Source organism: Vipera ursinii (genome assembly GCF_947247035.1).
Source record: "Vipera ursinii genome assembly, chromosome: 6".
Taxonomy (NCBI): Eukaryota; Metazoa; Chordata; class Lepidosauria; order Squamata; family Viperidae; genus Vipera; species Vipera ursinii.
In genome coordinates, this window is record NC_139515.1 from 7,803,676 (window position 1) to 7,825,402 (window position 21,727).

Genomic DNA, 21,727 nt, shown 5'->3' on the forward strand with positions numbered 1-21,727 from the left:
GAGAGCTTCTGCACTGGAGACAAATTCTTTTTGTGCCTAATCACTCTTGGCCAATATTCCTATTCTGTTCTGTTCTAGTTCCATTCCATTCCATTCTCCTATTCTATTCTGTTCTGTTCTGTTCTGTTCTGTTCTGTTCATTATTCTATTCTATTCTATATTCTGTTGTGTTCATTATTCTATTCTATTCTATTCTATTCTATTCTATTCTATTCTATTCTATTCTATTCTATTCTATTCTATTCTAATTCTAATTCTAATTCTATTCTATATTCCAATATCTATTCTATTCTATTCTATTCTATTCTATTCTATTCTATTCTATTCTATTCTATTCTATTCTATTCTATTCTATTCTATTCTATTCTATTCTATTCTATTCTATTCTATTCTATTCTATTCTATTCTATTTTCCAATATCTATTCTATTCTATTCTATTCTATTCTATTCTATTCTATTCTATTCTATTCTATTCTATTCTATTCTATTCTATTCTATTCTATTCTATTCTACTCTACTCTACTCTACTCTACTCTACTCTACTCTACTCTACTCTACTCTATTCTATTCTATTCTATTCTATTCTATTCTATTCTATTCTATTCTATTCTATTCTATTCTATTCTATTCTATTCTATTCTATTCTATTCTGGAAGCATTAAACAGGAAAAAATTTCTCTGCAAATAGGTATGGTTCCAATCAGCATATTGATCGCAGTGTCCTTGGTGCACAAAAGTATTTGGGCTCTGTTATTTTATGTGGAAAAAACTCCAGCCTGTTAAGTGAGCCTCGAAGCGGTGCAGCGCTAAACGCTGCAACAGCTGTGGAGGAAAAAAACCCCCACATTTTTCACTGGAATGTTGGAAACCATCGAGGCCCGTAGGTAATAAAACCATCAGATACGATGCAACTTTGAAGCTGCCAAAGCTAATTTGAAGCAGACAATTTTCCAGACAAAATGTTGAGTCTGGAAAAATGCTCCGGGGGTCTTTTTCTGCCTCTTGCTTAGATCCCATCTTTGAAGAACGCAAGCAAGGTGTGCTCTGAATGGGCTTTCAAAGCTGTTGGAAAGTACGGCAGCTCAGCTGCTAAGTAGCACACGGTGCAAGCACCCTATAGCACTTGTCTAGAACAGAGTTCCCCAACGTTTCCAGGCTTGCAGAGTCGTGGGGATGGGGGTGGGGGGAATCAAATGGGGGATCCAGATTCACTTAACAAAGGTGTGACTAGCTTAACAACTGCAGTGATTCATTTCAACCACTGTGGCAGGAAAGGTCATAAAGTGGGCCAAAAACTCACTTGACAAATGTCTCACTTAGCAACAGAGGTTTTGGTCGTAAGTCGAGGACCGTCTGTATCCAGGACATCCCTAGAGATGCATTTCTTTTGACAAGTTTTTTAACTCCAAAGGGAGCTGAATATTAATTTTGTGTTTGGAACGTTTGACCTCGTTTTTTTGTGTGTGTGTTTTTTTTAACAAAGTTTTATTAGTTGCCTTGTGTGTCCTTTTTGAGCAGGAAAGCAGACTGTACATTGAATCAGTAGGTAAATAAAATAATCACAAACCCCATTTTGGCAGGCCCTATTGTCCCCTAGCCTTGCCAAAAACACGGGCCCAAGGTAGCCTTGCAGCTGTAGGATTCCCATGACAAAAAGTTTATCTCAAATTGTTATTTATCCTTAGGATAAAGATCTCCCCGAAATGAATGGCGATTTTATTGACTGTACTCAGTTGAAGGATATTCTTATTTGCTTTTCTGGAAACACAGCATCACTAGCCTGATTAGGGGTATTTTTTAAAAAAAACATGTTTTATTCGATAAAATGAAGACATTAGGAGCCAAGGTTATATGTGAGGGGGTTTTTTCTTGTTGTTGTGAAGCATGTCTCTCTGTCTCTGTCTCTGTCTGTCTCTGTCTCTGTCTCTCTCTCTCTCTCTCTCTCTCTCTCACACACACACACACACACACACACACAGATAAAATTAATTTGAATAAATGAAAATTGTGCCACCAGGTGGCAGTGTGTATGCATTGCATAATTTTTCTGGCACAATGTCTATCTTTATAGGTGGCTGAGAATGAAAGAGCGAAGAGACAAAATGTATCATTAAAAGAAATAATCACTTAGAGCAGGGGTCTTCAAACTTGGCCCTTTTATGACTTGTGGACTTCAACTCCCAGAATTCCTCAGCCAGTGTGCCTGGCTGAGGAATTCTGGGAGTTGAAGTCCACAAGTCATAAAAGGGCCAAGTTTGAAGACCTCTGACTTAGAGTTTAATTTCATTCTAGTTTTTGTTGGAAATGGCTTTTCAGTTTAATCTGGCATTAAAAACATGCACAAAACCAAATTCCTTCCTTCCTTCCTTCCTCTCTCTTTTCCTTCCTTCCTTCCTCCTCCTCACTTTCCCTTTCTCTCCTTCCTTACCTCCCTTCCTCTTTTCCTTCTTTTCCTTCCTTCCTTCTTTCCTCTCTCGTTTCCTTCCTCCCTCCCCTCCCTTTCCCTCCCTCCCTCTTTTCCTTCCTTCCTTCCTTCTCTCCCTCCCTCCTTCTGTCCATCTGTCCGTCCATCTATCGTTCCATATGAAAGTCCACTCACATCACAGGATTATTGTGGGAAAACACAAGGCAAGATCATTATGTTCGGTGCCTCAAGTTATACGAAATGAGTGGGGGATATAAGTATAACTGCCTGAAATTGCTGGCAGTGGTGTGGTGTGTACATTTAATGAATTAATAGGGAAGGGCCTAATCATAATTCTTTAAAAAAATGCCCGAATACAGCTCTTGTGATACTCATGGAAGCCGAAGAACTTGCTAAAGAAGAACCTCAAGGGTAACGTATGAACGGGCTGGAGAGGCGTGCATGGGAACACACGTTGATGATCATCCTAAACTAACTTGAAGCACATTTGCAGCAAAAGGCTGAAGATACCCCAGAACTCACGGACAGAAGGAATCAGAGGGTAGAGGTGCTTCACAAAGCATGTTAGTGGGAGTGAAAGAAGGGTCCTTGAAGCACCAAAGCAGCTGCATCTTTGGGGAAGCTCCACACGGCTCCTTGAAGATCTTCAGCTGTCTCTGTCCACTGCATGACCTCTGAGAGGATCAGTGAAGCACTTTTGAAATCCTTGTAGAGCAGGGGTGTCAAACTCAATTTTATTGAGGGCCGCATCAGCATTGCGGTTGCCCTCAGGGGGCCGGGTGGGTATGGCCAGGGTGGGCATGGCCTACTGGGTGGGCGGGGCTAAAGTGCGTATGGCCTACTGGGTGGGCGTGGCCAGCTCTACATCGTTGGCATCAAGGGTGCCTATGGGGGCCTGGGCAGGAGTGGGACAGATCTGAGGGTCTCTGGCAGAAGGAGGGTCTCTGGGCCAGGGCCAAGGCAGTGGGGGCCGTTCCCTCACTGTTTCCAGGATGGCTTCGCGGGCCGCATGAAACCACTTCGCGGGCCGGATCCGGGCCCCGGGCCTTGTGTTTGACATGTCTGTTGTAGAGGATGCTGCTAGCTTGACACCTTCAAAAGGAGGGCTTTGCTTCTTCTGAATGCTTATCGCAAGGCCACTGATTAGAAGCACATGGTACCTTATCACCTGTTGGTCCCCGACTTTCAGGTTTAACGTTTTTTGTAGGTTGAAGGAACCTTAGTAAGAAAAAAAAACATGGGAAAATTTCTACCGATAGAAGAGAATATTTATACTCATAGTTGAGTTGTGGGGTCCTTGGTGCTCTCTGAAGTGGGTGATTTTCTCGCAGACCTTTCATTACCCAACTAGGTAACATCATCAGTGCCAGAAGGGAGTGTGGGGTTCGCTCTCATTTTATATGCTTGTGGCTTGCCCTGTCAGTGTTGGTGGGAGTGCGTTTTTTCTTCTTGATGGTTCTTTGATTAGCTTATTATTTACTGCTAGCTTGTTTGTCTGAGTTGGTAGTTCCTTGATTTGGGAGTTTTTAACTTTTTGATTGTCTCTTTCCAATGATATGTAGATGTTGTTTATCTCTACGTGCCTACTGATGGCTGATTTGTCTGAGTGCCAGGCTTCAGAGAATTTTCTAGCGTTTTTGGTTTAGCTTGGATAAGGAAGCACTAAGAACACTCTTAACCAATACTGACAAGGCAAGACACTAGTATATAAAATGAGAGACACCCCCCTCCCTTCTATCACTGATGCTATTACCTAGTTGGGTAATGAAATGTCTGCAAGAAAACCACCCGGCTCAGAGAGCACCAAGGACCCAACGAATCTTATTCTAATTGGGCACATTTCTCTATGTTTTTGAATTCGAGTCTACGAACTCATTTTAACGCCAGCTGTTAAAAACCACTTCTAAAATGCTAATAAAAGTATTCTTTTGCAGCTTAATCCTCACTATCCAGATGGCTGCAATGGGGAAAAGATCCTGGTAAGTCCCAACTCCATTAAATAAAATGTGGTGAAATATTTCCCTGTACAATCTTCTGATATTTGAATGTTGAAAAAAAAGGGCGCTTCTTTCGGGGGGTCGACTTTTTTTTTTTTTGGCCACAAAACTAGAACGCTTATTTAAGCTATCCAAATCGGATCCGTTTCAGCATTTTGGGAGAGCAGCAGGTGTGAAAGCTTAGGGTTGAATTTGCAACAGTGCACCATCCTCAAGCGTTACACAGCATCTCATCCACACTCTCAGGCATGCCCCTTCCAAGCATCTTTCAGGAAGAGCTTGGTGGACAAAAGGACTTCCTTAATTAACAATTCAGTTTGTACCGAAGAGAATATTTGTAACTCAGAGATTTGAACTGTGGGGTCCTGGGTGTTCTCTGAGCTTGGTAGTTTTCTTGCAGGCGTTTCATGACTCAACTTGGTAACATCATCAGTGCTAGAAGGGAATGGGGTTGGAGAGGAGGAGGAGGACAACAACTATGGGGTCCTTGGTGCCCTCTGAGCTTGGTGGCTTTCTTGCATATGTTTCATTAACAAGCTAGGCAACATCATCAGTGCTAGAAGGGAGTGGGGTTGGTGGAGAGGAGGAGGAGGAGGAGGAGGAGGAGGAGGAGGAGGAGGAGGACCACGACTATGGTGCCCTCTGAGCTTGGTGGCTTTCTTGCAGATGTTTCATTACCAAGCTAGGCAACATCATCAGTGCTAGAAGGGAGTGGGGTTGGTGGAGAGGAGGAGGAGGACAACGACTATGGGGTATAACTGGGGTATAACTGCAAGAAAACAACCAGGCTCAGAGAGCACCATGGATTTCAATTTTTGTCATCTAAGGGGCGTAGAGGTTCCCGCCCCCCTTTCTTTTTGCTTTTTAATCGAAATTCAGCAGAAACTGGCTTGGTTGCAGAATGCAAGAAGCGGAGATGAATAAGAAAACATCCCCAGTCTTTTTGGTTGCTGGCACGCACCCGTGAAGGCATATGCATCACGTTGAGCGGGCATAAAATGAACTCATGTGCCATCTGGACATGTTCCTTATTTGGTGGCTCTACCCAGGTTGGGATCGATCCAGAAGCATCCAAATAGCTCCTTACAGGATGTTCTTCTCCTCCCTTTGTCCTTCTCTCCATCCTCTTTCCAACAAGCCCTTTCTGCTCAACGACTCAGCGAAAACAGGATGACTCACAAATGAGTCAGCCTTAGGAAGGTCTTGCGAAAGAGCCTAGCAGTGCTCAAGTAATGTTCAGGAGCAAGGCGGGCGCTTAATTTCTGCCATGGGGAAAGAGATCGGAGTGGGAGAGAGCAGGAAAGAGCCTAGCAGTGCTCAAGTAATGTTCAGGAGCAAGGCGGGCGCTTAATTTCTGCCATGGGGAAAGAGATCGGAGTGGGAGAGAGCAGGAACGACAGCTGGTTCTCAACTTACAGCAGCTCATTTAGTGACCTTTCAAAGTTTATGACGGTGGTGTTATCCCCGGGTCACGTGATCCCCCTTTGTGACTTTCCGACAATCAGACTCAATGGGGGAAGCCTGATTTACTTCGCAACCGTGCTACTGCACGGATTCACTTAACCACTGTGGCAAGAAAGGTCGTAAAATGGGGCAAAATGTGCTTAACCAATGTCTCACTCAGCAACAGAGAGTGTGGGCTCAATTGTGATTGTAATTCGAGGACTGTCTGTATTCTAAATCTGTTGGCCCCCCCCAGAGCCACCTGATCACATTATACAGCTTTCAGGTTGCGAAGCAAACCGGAGAATTCTGGGAGTTGAAGTCCACACTTCTTTTAGGTTGCCAAGGTTGAGAAACCTTGAAGTAAAGCAATAAGCTTCTGCAGTGGATGCCAAAAGGAAAATAAATTTCCCACTGTTAAATCCTATTCAAAATGGTATATACCGTGTTTCCCTGAAAATAAGAATGGGTCTTATTTTTTTTGCCTACAAAAGAGGCAGCAGTTCTAATTTTGGGGGTAGGCCTTGCCTCATCTCCGGCACCGACAGCTCCAGCCAGCTGGTCCACTTTTTCTGGGGCCGAAGTTCTGCAGCTGCATTCGGGCCTGCATTTTGCAGTCAGGCCTTTCCAGGAGGCCTAAGCAGCTGAGTACCGAGCTACAGATTTAATCCATAGCTGGGTGCTCGGCTGCTGAGATCTTGCAGAACGAGCTACGGATGGAACCCATAGCTCGGTTCTTGGCTGCAGAGGCCTTCCAGAAAGCCTTGGGACTGAGAAATGCAGGCCTGGCTGCAGAAGAGGCCTCAGAAGGAGAGGTGGGCTGGCTGCAAGTGGGTGCGGGGCAGGTGGGGCAGCTCCACATCCCTACCCCCACTCTAGCTTGATTTTTAGGCATGCACCTCGCCCAAAACTAGGGCTTATTTTTGGGATAGGGCTTATCTGAGGCCCACCCCCAAAAATCAAGCTAGGGCTTTTTGTTGGTGTAGGTCAGGGTTAGGCAACCTTGGCTCTTTTATGACTCGTGGACTTCAACTCCCAGAATTCCTGAGCCAGCACGGCTCAGCTTGGAAACCTCTCCCTTTCCCCTCAGCATGGCTGGCTCAGGAATTTTGGGAGCTGAAGTCCACAAGTCATAAAGCAGCCTAGGCCTAGGCCAGGGGTAGGCAACCTTGGCTCTTTTATGACTTGTGGACTTCAACTCCCAGAATTCCTCAGCCAGCATGGCTCATGTTGGAAACCTCTCCCTTTCCCCTCAGCATGGCTGGCTCAGGAATTCTGGGAGTTGAAGTCCACGAGTCATAAAAGACCCAAGGTTGCCTACCCCTGGTGTAGGTCTTACTTTTGGGGAAACACGGTAGGGACTCCTCAACGTACAACAGTTCATTTAGTGACCATTCAAAGTTACAGTGGCCCTGAAAAAAAGGGACTTAACAACCATTTCCCCCACTTTGCCGCATCCCCACGGTCACGTGATCAAAATTCAGACACTTGGCAACTGACTCATGGTTCTGACGGTCGCAGTGTCCCAGGGTCAGGTGATCCCCTTTTGTGACCATCTGACAAGCAAAAGTCAGTTGGGAAGCCAGATTCACTTCACAACCGTGCGACTAACTTAACATCTGCAGTGATTCGCTTAGTGGTAAAATGGGGCAAAAGTCACTTAACCAGTGTCTCGCTTAGCAACGGAAATGTTGGGCCCAGTTGTGGTTTTAAGTTGCGGACCACCTGTAGTGAGAGTTAACAGTCAGCTCCTAGACGAATCAAGTAATTCCCCCATTCCATCTCGGCAGAAAGATCACGAGCTTCTAGCGTCAAAGAAGAAACGGCAAGCGGGAGAGAAGATCATGTACACTCTGGTGTCTGTCCCTCATGGAAATGACATTGCCTCTCTGTTTGAACTGGATGCCACCACTTTGCAAAGGGCGGACTGCCTGGTTCCAAGGTACTGTTGGAGACAGAAATGAAATGTTGTGTGGGTGTGTTTCCATCTCTCTACCTGTCTGTCTCAGGTTCTTTCCAAACGGAATTCTATCTGAAAGTCAAGAAGCCAACTTGGGCTGGACCCAAGCTTTGGGTTATCCCTAGATGCACCTTTAGTACTGTAGGTTGGAGAGATGCAACTGTTCTATAAGATACCTACACCTTTTCTCCTTGGTGGATCTCATTAGTGTTCGCACAGGACACTCCCAGGAAGTCCTCAAAGGATAGGCTGGGACGGAAAGTCAAAAAGCCATTCCAGAAGAAGGCAACCAAGCCATTTTTATGTAATGATCAAGAAAAACTTATGGATATGTCTATGAGGTCACCAGGAGCTGACCTCAAGTGGAAGAAGATTATTTTAGCTAGGTCCAGATTCCTTTGGAGAGAGTGGAGAATGTATGATCTGGTCCAAGGTTGAAAGCTCATTTCCTGTTTCCCCTGTTTTTTATTTATTTAGGAATTCATATGTACGGCTGAGGCATCTTTGCACCAACACATGGGTGACCAGCACAAGTATCCCAATTGACAAAGATGAAGAAAGGCCTGTAATGTTAAAGGTAAACAGGAAGTTTGTTAAATCGGACTTTGTCTACAAAAAGGACTTTTTCAATCCTCTGAGGGACATGGGCGAATAAGAATTAAAAGATAGATAGATAGATAGATAGATAGATAGATAGATAGATAGATAGATAGATAGATATGGGATGGATGAAGGATGGATGATTGATAGATATAGATCTATAGATGATAGATTATTGCTAGATATAAATAGATATATAGATAGATTATTGATAGATTACAGATGCATGATAAATAAATAATTGATGATAGATAAAGGATAGATGATGGGTGGATAGATAGATAGATAGATAGATAGATAGATAGATAGATAGATAGATAGATAGAGGATATAGATCTACTAAAGGTAAAGGTAAAGGTTCCCCCGCACATGCGTGCTAGTTGTTTCCGACTCTAGAGGCCGGTGCTCATCTCCGTTTCAAAGCCGAAGAGCCAGCACTTGTCCGAGGACGTCTCCGTGGTCATGTGGCCGGCATGACTAGACGCCAAAGGTGCACGGAACGCTGTTACCTTCCCACCGTAGTGGTCCCTATTTTTCTACTTGTATTTTTACGTGCTTTCAAACTGCTAGGTTGGCAGAAGCTGGGACGAGTAACAGGCACTCACTCTGTTATTCGGCACTTGGGATTCGACCCGCCAAACTGCCGACCATCTGATCGACAAGCTCAGTGTCCTAACCCACTGAGCCACCGCGTCCCCCATAGATCTATAGATGATAGATTATTGTTAGATTACAGACACAAGATAAATAGATGATAGATAAAAATAGATGATGGACGCATGGTTAGATAGAGAAATAGAGAGAGAGAAATAGATTGATGGGTAGATAGATGATAGATATATAGATATGGATGGATGAAAGATATAGATCTATAGATGATAGATTATTGCTAGATATAAATATATAGATAGATTATTGATAGATTACAGATACATGATAAATAGATGATAGATGATAAAGATAGATGATGGATAGATAGATGATATAGATCTATAGATAATAGATTATTGATAGATTACAGATACAAGATAAATAGATGATAGATAGGTGATAGATAAAGATAGATGATGGATGCATGGTGAGATAGAGAAATAGAGAGATAGATAGATAGATTGATGGGTAGATAGATGATAGATATATAGATATATAGATATGGATGGATGAATGATAGATATAGATCTATAGATGATAGATTATTGCTAGATATAAATATATAGATAGATTATTGATAGATTACAGATACATGATAAATAGATGATAGATGATAAAGATAGATGATGGATAGATAGATGATATAGATCTATAGATGATAGATTATTGATAGATTACAGATACAAGATAAATAGATGATAGATAGGTGATAGATAAAGATAGATGATGGATGCATGGTGAGATAGAGAAATAGAGAGATAGAGAGATAGATTGATGATGGGTAGATAGTAGATAGATGATAGATAGATAGATAGATAGATAGATAGATAGATAGATAGATAGATAGATAGATGATAGTAGATGATAGAGATAGATGATAGATGATTGATTGGAAGATGATAAATAGATAATAGATTACAGATATATTGATGATGGATTATAGATAATGATAGATACAGATAGATAGGTGATGGATGGTAAAAGACAAATTGGTAGATACGGGATTGATTTATTATTGCTTTTTCCTCCCGATCCCTAGATTGGGACCTGCCAGACAAAAGAAGACAAAGAAGCCTTTGCCATCGTTTCTGTTCCTCTGTCGGAGGTCAGAGACTTGGACTTTGCAAATGATGCCAACAAGGTGTTAGCATCGATAGTCAAAAATTTGGAGAACGGCTCGGTAACTCAAAATGAAAGGAGGTGAATGGTCTTTCTTGCCTTTTCTGTTCAGTGTTTCCTGAATGGAATGTAATTATAAGGAAATAATTGCCTTATTATGTGTGGTGTTTTTTTTTTTAATAACAGCTCTGTATAACCACACTAGCTGGCAACATCTGGCTAGTTTTAATCTGGGTTAGGAAGCTAAATGTGGATTGGAGAGGGGTTGGAGATGAAAAAGACTTCAGATTTGAGTCCAGATGTTTTGTAACGATCAGCTATGTTGGGATCTGTCATCATTTGAAGGTGTGGAGTTTAGGGGAGGTTGAACTTATGTGGAAATGAACGTTCTTGATTGTTGTTTCAAACTTATCTTAGGTTTGTCACTAAGCTCTTGGAGGATCTCATTTTCTTTGTGGCTGATGTGCAGAACAACGGCCAAGAGGTTTTGGATGTGGTGGTGATTAAACCCAATCGAGAGAGGCAGAAATTAATGAGGGAACAAAATATATTGGAACAGGTAGGTGGCTGACAAATGCAGTCCCTAAAATGAAGTGGAGAGATGCCATGGGTGGTGCCCACTATCTTAAGGGATGGCTTTTAAAAAATAAAAATATAAAAAAATTGCAACCTGTTGTGACATGGGTTAGAAACTCTGAGTGTTGTGTTAGCACATCAAGAAGCAACAGATGGAAACTAGTCAAGGAGAGAAGCAACCTAGAACTAAGGAGAAACTTCCTGACAGTTAGAACAATTAACCAGTGGAACAACCTGCCTCCAGAAGTGGTGAATGCTCCAACACTGGAAGACACTGGACAGCCATTTGTCTGAAATGGTATAGTTTTTCCTGCCAGAGCAGGGGGTTGGACTAGATGACCTCCAAGGTCCCTTCCAACATTACTACTACTATTACTACTACTACTACTACTGCTATCATCATCATCATCATCATCATCATCATCATCATCATCATCAAAGAGGCTCTAGACTGGAGAAACGTGTTTTGAGGAAATTGAACAACTGTATGATGTTTTTACCAGAAACAATCATTTACTTCCAATTTCCAGCAAAACCCACCCAATATCCACTTTTAACAACCTCCCTAACATGCTTAACATCCACCACAAAAGAAGGTCATAAGATCAGGTGTGTGGGACCTGCTTTATGCCCCTCATGGCTTAGGTCAGCAGTTATAGACTCACTTATGGTCATAACCTGAGGACTGTCTGTTCGTAGTGGTGGTAAAGAGCTGCCTTTGGTTATGAATGCTTACCAGAAGATCTTTTATTTGCTTTCCTCAGTAGCATAACTTGGTGCGCATTTGTCTTATCTGTCACTGTTGTTTGGAAACAGATTTTTGGAATATTGAAAACCCCATTTAAAGAGAAAGCTGGCGAAGGAGCCATGTTGAGATTGGAAGACTTGGGAGACCAGAGATACGCCCCATACAAATACATGCTTAGACTTTGCTACAGAATCCTTCGTCATTCTCAACAGGACTACAGAAAAAATCAGGTGGGTCTTTTTCTACCGACAGAAGAGAAGATTTGCAGCTGAGGGTTGAAATGAGGGGTCCTCGGTGCTCTCTGAACTTGGTTGTTTTCTTGCGGACGTTTCATTACCCAGCTAGGTCACATCATCAGTGCTAGAAGGGAGTAGGGCTTATGGAGAGAGGAGGAGAGGGAGGAGGAGGAGGAGGAGGAGGACGATGACTGTGGGATCCTTGGTGTTCTTTGAGTTTGGTGGGTTTCTTTCAGACATTTTATTACACCAACTTGGTAGCATCATTAGTGCTAGAAGGGAGTAGGGCTTATGGAGAGGAGGAGGAGAAGAGGAAGGAGGAGGATGAAAACTGTGGGATCGTTGATGTTCTCTGAGCTTGGTGGGTTTCTTGCAGACGTTTCATTACCCCAACTAGGTAGCATCATCAGTGCTAGAAGGGAGTAGGGCTTATGGAGAGGAAGAGAAGAGGAGGAGAAGAGGAGGAGAGGAAGGAGGAGGAGGAGGATGAAAACTGTGGGATCCTTGATGTTCTCTGAGCTTGGTGGGTTTCTTGCAGATGTTTCATTACCCCAACATGGTAGCATCGTCAGTGCTAGAAGGGAGTGGGGTTTGCAGGGAAAAGGAGGAGAAGGAGGACTGTAGGATCCTTGGTGTTCTCTGAACTTGGTGGGTTTCTTGCAGATGTTTCATGGCCCAACTAGGTAAGATCATCAGAAGGGGTTGGGGTTTGCAGAGAGGAGGAAGAGGAGGAGGATTGTGGAATCTTTGGTGCTCTCTGAGTTTGTTGGTTTTCTTGCAGACATTCCATGACCCAACTAGGTCACAACATCAGTGCTAGAAGGGAGTGTATGGTTTGCTCCCTTCTGATATACAGTTGTTTGCCCTAGGAAGTGTTGGTGGGAGACCGGTTTCCTGCTTGGTAGTTGTTTGACTAGGACATTGATTTCTGCTTGATTGTTTGTCTGGTGTTAATCCATGCTTATCTGGGTTTCTCTTCCTGCCGACTCCTTGGTGCTGAGCTTGGTTAACACCAAGGAGGGGAAATAATATGGAATAAATATGGAACACGGAGAAGTCGTGTGCAGTGTTCCTGTTTTCAAACCATTTAGCAGGTTGTTCTGGGGTTTTCTTCCAGGAATACATTGCTACCAATTTCTGCATCATTCATGCAGTCTCAAATTGGCTATGATATCTTGGCAGAAGATACGATCACAGCTTTGTTGCACAACAACAGGAAGCTGCTGGAGAAACATATCACAGCTAAAGAAATCGAGACATTTGTGAATTTACTCAGGAGGAACCGAGAGCCAAGGTTTGAAGCCTCTCACAGAATTCATGTCATTGATTAACTTTTTATTTGTGAATATTTACTATAAAATTGTGGTAATGATTTGTAAAACTAGCATTTCTCTCTGTGTGTCTCTCTATGTCTTTCATCTATCTATCTATCTATCTATCTATCTATCTATCTATCTATCTATCATCTATCTATCTACCTACCTACCTACCTACCTATCTATCTATCTATCTATCTATCATCTATCTATCTATCTATCTATCTATCTATCTATCTATCTATCTATCTATCTATCATCTATATCTATTTCTATTGCTATCTATATCTATTTCTCCATCTCTCCCTTTCTCCCTCTTCCTCTTTCATCCATCCATCCACCCACCTACCTACCTACCTACCTACCTACCTACCTACCTATCTATCTATCTATCTATCTATCTATCTATCTATCTATCTATCTATCTATCTATCTATCTATCTATCTATCTATCTAATCTATCCATTCATCCATTTGTCCATCTCGCTATCTAGCTATCATCTTTCATGAATGGATGAATTATCAAAGTTGTATTTCTGTAAATTTCTTTGAATTTGCACAATTTGAAGCATCTTATCTTCTTGCCCCTTGCCAAGGTTCCTAGATTATCTCTCCGACCTGTGTGTTTCCAACACAGCTGCAATCCCCGTCACTCAGGAACTCATTTGTAAATACATGCTGAGTCCAGGAAATGCGGACATCCTCATTCAGACCAAGTAAGCCCACTGAGATCTACTTGTAACGGTTCTGCACGGCTTCTCTTAAGCCACGTGTTAATGCCAACCCTTGGTAGTGATAGTGTCCACCGTTGTTTTAAAGGCTGGTGTCCATGCAAATGGACAACCCTTTGAATTGCTCCTCCCTTTCCGACGATATGGAAGAAGAAGAGGTGTGGTTATATTGGATTGACAGTAACAAGGAGCCCCATGGAAAAGCCATCCGCCACCTGGCACAGGAAGCGAAGGAGGGCACCAAAACCGATTTAGAGGTCCTTACTTATTACAGGTAATTTTTCTCAAAAGGCAGAACAAAAACTGTAAAGGTAAAGGTAAAGGTTCCCCCCGCACATGCGTGCTAGTCGTTTCTGACTCTAGGGGCCGGTGCTCATCTCTGTTTCAAAGCTAGCGCTTGTCCGAGGACGTCTCTGTGGTCATATAAATATTATTATTATTATTATTATTATTATTATTATTATTATTATTATTATTATTATTATGTGGCTGGCATGACTAGACGCCAAAGGCGCACGGAACGCTGTTACCTTCCCACCGTAGAGGTCCCTATTTTTCTACTTGCATTTTTACGTCCTTTCGAACTGCTAGGTTGGCAGAAGCTGGGACGAGTAACAGGCGCTCACTCTGTTATGCGGCACTCGGGATTCGACCCACCAAACTGCCGACCATCTGGTTGACAAGCTCAGCGTCCTAACCCACTGAGCCACCGCGTCCCCTACAAAAACTGTAGGCGATCCTAAACAATTTTTCCTTCCTCTTTAGCTTTACTGACAATCCACGGCTTTCCTATCACACTAAAGCATTCTGAGACAAGTCAACGGAGATACAATGATGAACGAAGCCTGTATTAGAAATTCGTTGGGGGAAAAAAATATTATACCCCTTTGAGAAACTTGAAATGAAGCCAGTTCATCTCCAGCACAGTTCCATTAGCATGTCAGGAAAATTAAATGGGGGGGAGGGGGAAAGGGGGGGCGTCCAAATGAAGCTGGAAGTAGCCAAGTCCACATTTATAACATGCGCTTTGTTTAATGCAATATTTCGAGTATAAAGAGCCCTAGTGGTGCAGAGGTTAGAACACAGGTTTGTAGGCTGACTCTGCCCACTGCCAGCAGTTCGATCCTGACTGGCTGAAGGTTGATTCAGCCTTCCATCCTTCCGAGGTCGATAAAATGAGAACCCAGATTTGTTGGGGGCAGGAGGCTGACTCTGTAAACTGCTTAGAGAGGGCTGTGAAGTGGTATATGCTGTAAGTCTAAGTGCTATTACTGTTGCTCAGTGCTGTAAAAACCGGCGGATTGTTGAAAGTCTCTTAGTTTGGTGTGAATTTAACTATTTCATTTCATGAAAGACCATGGAAGAACCTTGTTAAACCAAGTGGGATATGAATATTAAATGAATATTAAAAACAAAACAGGACTAATTCCTGATAATTTCATGGATAGCCTGAAATGAACGTTCCGAGACTGTTATTTTAGTATATATTGTTTTAAAGAGTTCTGATGTTTGATGTGATCAGGATTTAAAGAGGAGATTACAAGGAGATACATTTCGGATGTTCTGGCTTCTGATGGATAAATATGAGAAATGAATACAGGTAGTCCTCAACTAAGACTGTAAGTTGCAGTGGTTGTTAATTGGGTCACCCACCTGGCTCACCCAATTTTGTGACCTTTTTGGTGGCAGCTGTTGGAACAAACAGCAAACAGTCATAAGTTGAGGATTACCTGCAACATTTTGGATCTTCAGAGAGTGGAAATTTGGGCTCCTCTGGAAGGGAAAATTTCTGAGCTCTTTTCATGTGTGATCTGCAGATATTTTGCATTCCTCTTTCAAACTCAAATTCTTTCATTTGGTTAAATAAAGGCTGGAGTTTATATGCAGATCGGTACTCAATTCCCAAGGTTCAACACCGCGGGTTTTACTTCTCGTTAAGCTTGCATTGGATTGCATGATAAATTCTGAAAACCAAAGAATTTTAAAACATTTGCGACAGGGATGCCTGTGTGCAGGTCACATATTGCGGGTCTGGTTTTAGAACCGAAAGGAAAGTTTGAACAGAAAAAGGGAAGAAAATCATTCTGGCCAACATGCCATACTCGTGTGGCGGTTAGGCTGTTCCTTTAGCCACGGCGTTTTAGGGAAACCGAGGCAGACTGCAGATAACAGTTTTATCTTCTTATCTGAAGGTATCAATTGAACCTCTTTGCAAGGATGTGTTTGGATCGCCAATATTTGGCTATAAATCAGATTTCCACCCAGCTGTCCGTGGATTTGATCTTACGGTGCATGTCGGACGAAAGCCTACCTTATGAGCTGCGAGCATCGTTTTGCCGTTTAATGTTACATATGCACGTCGACAGAGATCCTCAAGAGACGGGAGTGCCTGTAAAGTACGCCAGGCTGTGGACTGAAATACCTACCAAGATTACTATCCATGAGTAAGTGCCTTTCTGAAAACAACAGATCCCCTCCATGATACAGGCGGTCCTCAGCTTACCGGAACGGCTGTTCCGAGTCACGACGGACTCGAAAAAAGTGACCCCCAAAGTTGTGACTGCCCACTGCAATCGCGTGATCACGACAGTCCAAGATCGTATCCATTCAATCCCCGAATCCTCTTAAGAAGGAAGCTTTACCTTTCGTAAATTCTAAAAAAAAGTTACCGGCGGGGTTCGACTTACAACAGTTCATTTAGTAACCGTTCAAAGTTGCAGTGGCACTGGAAAAAAAGTGACTTAGGATCATTTTTCACATTTAGGACCCTTGCAGCATCTTTGTGACCACGTGGTCAAAATTCGGATGCTTGGTATCTGGTTCATATTTATGATGTTGCAGTGTCCCGGGCTGATTCACTTCTGACAAGCAAAGTTAATGGGGAAGCCAGATTCGCTGAACAGCTGCACTGGCTCACTTAATAACCGGGGCAAGAAAGGTCATTAAATGGGGCAAAACTCACTTAACAAATGTCTCATTTAGCAACAGAGACTTTGGGCTCAATTGTAGTCGTAAATCGAGGACTACCTGGGATTATGGATGGGGTAAGTCTAATCTCAGGATTTTGTACCCATCAGGGGTATTCACAGGAACTTAGATGTCGTCGAAATGAGAAAATGTACATCAGGATTTATGGCAAGGGTCTTCAAACATGGCCCTTTTATGACTTGTGGATTTCAACTCCCAGAATTCCTCAGCCAGGCACGCTGGCTGAGGAATTCTGGGAGTTGAAGTCCACAAGTCATAAAAGGGCCAAGTTTGAAGGCCCCTGATTTATGGAGCGTGACCTACGTCCCACCCTAACCTGCTCTCTCTTTGCAGGTATGACTCCTTCACCGATTCAACCCGAAATGACATGAAGAGGAAGTTTGCTTTTACGATGGAATTTGTAGAAGATTACTTAAAAGAAGTTGTTAATCAGCCTTTCCCTTTTGGAGACAAGGAGAAGAACAAGCTGACATTTGAGGTTACAATTTTGTCACAATAATCTGGGGCAGCAGCAACTCGTAGCTTTTAGATTCCCCATGTGAGATTGAGAAGCCTGCCAGCTTTTCAGCCTAAGAATGGATGTTTTGGGACCATGTAAATATTAGTTTTGGCAAAAAAATTGAGAAAAATGGAAGGAGCCAGAACAAGCCGTTTTCATTTCTTTGTTGAAAACCTTCACTATTGGGCCCTCCGAACAAAACTGACAAAACGAATTTGTCTCTTTTGATGCTGATACGGAGAAGCGCAGTTGTGAGGAACGTTAGGTGTTTAAGACAGGGACTACAAAGTCCAAAAAAACCCAACAACACCAAAAATAAACAAGCCAGGAAGATTTCTGTAATATCGCAGCCGTCTCCTGCAGCCCACTAAAAAATGCAGGAGATAAACCAGTGGAACAGCTTGCCTCCGGAAGTTGTGAGTGCTTTTTCAGGAGGCAACTGGACTTTCTTGGTTTTCTTTGAAGACATTTTGCTTCTCATCCAAGAAGCTTCTTCAGCTCTGACTGGATGGCGGGGAGAAGGTTAGAGCTGAGGAAGTTTCTTGGATGAGAAGCGATACGTCTTCAAAGAAAAAACAACAACAACGAAGTCCAGTTGCCTCCTGGAAAAAGCACCTTTGGGCCAACCATGACCTGGATAGACTGAGAATCTCCATAGACATGAAGAAGAGATTGGACAACCATTTGTCTGAAATGGTGTAGGCCCACTAGATGACCTCCAAGGTCCCTTCCAACTTTATTATTGATCATCGCAGAGTCAGCCAGATCTCATCGCTGGATGGAAGCAGTTCCTAGTAAGGCCGCCATTTGCAGTTGACTAATGGCGAACTTGTCAATGCCAATGATGGTGTTCAAGTGGAGGAGAAACTCCATAGACATTAAGAAGCGATTGGACAACCATTTGTCTGAAATGGTATAGGCCCACTAGATGACCTCCAAGGCCCCTTCTATTATTATTATTATTATTATTATTATTATTATTATTATTATTATTATTATTATTATTATTATTGATCATCGCACAGTCAGCCAGATGTTCAAACTGGATTTGGCATTTTTGTCTACCTATCGAGTCCTTACCAAGAACCTGGGATAGGCAGATTAATAATAATAATAATAATAATAATAATAATAATAATAATAATAATAATAATAATAATAATAATAATAATGTCAATAGAGAAACCAGATTGACTTAACAACCGTGTTACTCAATTAACAACTGCAGTGATTCACTTAACCACCGTGGCAAGAAAGGTGGTAAAATGGGGCAGAACTCACTTTTAACAACTGACTCGCTTATCAACTTAAATTTTGGGCTGAGCTGTGACCGTAAGGAGAGGACTAGCTCTATTCTGGATGAGTTCTCGAGCATATAACCACATCAGTCCATTCGTCACAAGTTGAGCGTTGGGTTCCCCTTCTTGCTTTTGATCTTTCTTGTCTCTGTTTTCATTTTTTTTTTTGTTTTTAGGTGGTGCACCTCGCTCGCAATCTCATATACTTTGGCTTTTACAGTTTCAGTGAACTGCTGAGACTGACCAGAACGCTATTGGCTATCCTCGACATTGTACAAGTGCCCTTGTCATCCTACTTTGAAAGATTAAACAAATTTCAGGATGGAGGTAAAGGAGGGGGTGGGTGGGAGGGTGGGAGGGCATCCCCAGAAAATGTTTATCGCGTATCGGGTTGTTTTTTTCCCCCTCCACCCTTCTCTTTCCTACGTTCGCATCTGGAAAAATGCCCTGTCATGATAATGGGTGAAATCTCATGCCCGATTATAAGCCTAAAATGATCAGTGAGCTCCTGCTTGGATTAAAAAAAAAAAGCATTGATCTCGTTTAGGGCTTTTCGAGAAATAAGTGTCTGGCTTACGAAGAAATACGTCTGGACATGAGAGGAAAAAAATGGCAGAACTTGGCGACTCGTTTACATGACTGGTTTTGGGGAGGGAGGGAGGGAGGGAGGGAGGAGGAGGAGGAGGAGGAGGAGGAGGAGGAGGACTGTGGGGTCCTTGGTACTCTCTGAGCTTGGTGGTTTTCTTGCAGACGTTTTATTACCCAAATAGGTAACACCATAAGTGCTAGAAGGAAGTGGGATTTGCAGAGAAGAGGAGTAGGAGTAGGAGTAGGACTGTGGGCTCCTTGGTGCTTCTGAGTTTGGTGGCTTTCTTGAAGAGTTTTCATGACCCAACAAGGTAGCATCATAAGTGCTAGAAGGAAGTGGGATTTGCAGAGAAGAGGAGGAGGAGGAGGAGGAGGAGGAGGAGGAGGAGGAGGAGGAGGAGGAGGAGGAGGAGGAGGACTACTGTGGGGTCCTTGGTGCTCTCTGAGTGTGGTGGTTTTCATGGAGACATTTCATGGCCCAACTAGGTAACTTCATCAGTGTTAGAAGGGGGTAGAGTTTGCAGACAGGAGGAGGAGAAAGAGGAGGGGGAAGAGGAAGAGAGGATGATGAAGACTTTAGGGTTCTTGGTGCTCTCTGATTTGGTTGTTTTATTGCAGACATTTCATGACCCAACTAGATAACTTCATCAGTTGTAGAAGTTGGTAGAGTTTGCAGGGAAGAGGAGGAGGCGGAGGCGGAGGAGGAGGAGGAGGAGGAGGAGGAGGAGGAGGAGGAGGAGGAGGAGGAATAATCCTTGGTACTTTCTGAGCTTGGTTGTTTTCTTGCAGACGTTTCCTTACGCAGCTAGATACCCACCCTCAGTGCTAGAAGGGATGGGCGTCTGCAAGGAAATGCAAATAAAATAATGTAAAAAAACAAAAGGAATGATTCAGGATTTCCAAGGAGCTATTCAGGATTTCCAGGGAGCTCAGTGGGTTAGGACGCTGAGCTTGTCGATCAGAAGGTCGGCAGTTTGGCGGGTCTAATCCTGAGTGCCAAGTAGCAGAGTGAGCGCCTGTTACTCGTCCCAGCTTCTGCTAACCTAGCAGTTCGAAAGCACCTAAAAATGCAAGTAGAAAAATAGGGACCGCTACGGTGGGAAGGTAACTGCGCTCCGTGCGCCTTTGGCGTCTAGTCATGCCGGCCACATGACCACGGAGACGTCCTCGGACAGACGCTGGCTCTTCGGCTTTGAAACAGAGATGAGCACCGGCCCCTAGAGTCGGAAACGACTAGCACACATGTGTGGGGGAACCTTTACCTTTTTATTTAAAGAAAAAAAGAATACTTCTCTAAATGAAGCTTTTTAGCTACCTCAGCTGCTTGGTAAAGGACACAGGCAGGATACAAATCTGTAAGCAAGATGTTTAGATGTACAGAAGTTTAACAATAAATAAAGAAAATAAAGAACAATGGCACTGTCCAAATTGGGGTTTCTTAAACTTTTCTAGATCACATTGCTGTAGAAAGGATTTCTTTTCAAGCAGTAAACATTTGCGAGAGTGGCTTTGTGACTTAATATATTGTGTGTAAATCTGAATATGATGCATGGTTTTGTACATAAGGGATATTTTCCATAACGGTGTTTGCAAAGAATAGTTAGAGTGTGGCTCCAGCAGAATGATGAAAAGTCTGTCTGGTTTTTTTTAATGTGTTTCACATAAGCTTTAACGGCAGGATTGTGCCCTTTTTTTGACTATATCCAACGCTTTTGAAGAGCAACTTATTTTACGATCAGCTAGAGCTCAGTTGAAATGCTTGTCTTTCATTCTTTAATTTTCAGATGCTGAACAGCACTTTAGTAATTCTTGTTGTGCAAAATTTTCCAGGTTTGTTTTGGGGAGAGAACAAGGGTGATGAAAAAAAAGACCCTGGTAATCACCATAATTGCAATTTCTATTTGACTCAAGTAGATTTTTCCAACACCTGCTCTGGGTTAATTTGAAATATAATTGCCTTCCTCTCGTAATTTTTTTTAAACATCTTATCTAAAACTGGAGTGCTTATGACTTTTGCTCTTCTTGATTGATAGAAACCAGATCTTGTGTCACAACCTCTTTCAACAGTGAATCCTAAAATTAAATGGTTTTGTTTCCCCGTTAAAACTCTCCCCAGCTGCAATAATTCGGTGTCGTATAAATGGCAATGTTTAAATAGAAAAAAATTAATTCCCCCTTAATTTAATTTCTTCTTAACTGCTAAGGGCTTTCATTTAATGTCTTTTTCTATTATTCGTACAGGAGGGATTAGCAAGACAGTCGTTTCTTGTTTGACACATTTCATTGAGTTGTGAAGTTGTTGAAGGCCCAGAATAGGTGTTCAATTTATATATTGGTGTCAAAAGTAAGATTTCGTTTCGTGGGAGATGCTTCAAAGAAAACTTGAAAATTGTAAAGTTTTATGAATGAGTCTCACTGCAATGACTGAGAATTGATACTCTTTGGCCTGGCCATTATATTTAATATATTGATTCAGTCAACGACCAGCAAAAATTTAATGAATCAAATAAATACAATTCAGGTAATTCTCAACTTATGACCGCAATGAAGT

The 21,727-nt window shown here is 42.5% G+C and overlaps 1 protein-coding gene across 1 annotated transcript in view; it reads left to right on the forward strand.

The window, feature by feature from the left end:
* Nucleotides 1–21,727, forward strand: part of ITPR2 (inositol 1,4,5-trisphosphate receptor type 2) — a 184,393-nt gene that overhangs the window by 64,443 nt on the left and 98,223 nt on the right. The window contains 13 exon segments of the mRNA XM_083366224.1: nt 4,361–4,405; nt 7,657–7,808; nt 8,304–8,403; nt 10,117–10,277; nt 10,614–10,755; nt 11,589–11,750; nt 12,874–12,900; nt 12,902–13,050; nt 13,669–13,788; nt 13,892–14,077; nt 15,996–16,247; nt 17,125–17,269; nt 18,765–18,915. Coding sequence (XP_083222350.1) covers nt 4,361–4,405; nt 7,657–7,808; nt 8,304–8,403; nt 10,117–10,277; nt 10,614–10,755; nt 11,589–11,750; nt 12,874–12,900; nt 12,902–13,050; nt 13,669–13,788; nt 13,892–14,077; nt 15,996–16,247; nt 17,125–17,269; nt 18,765–18,915 — 1,792 coding nt within the window.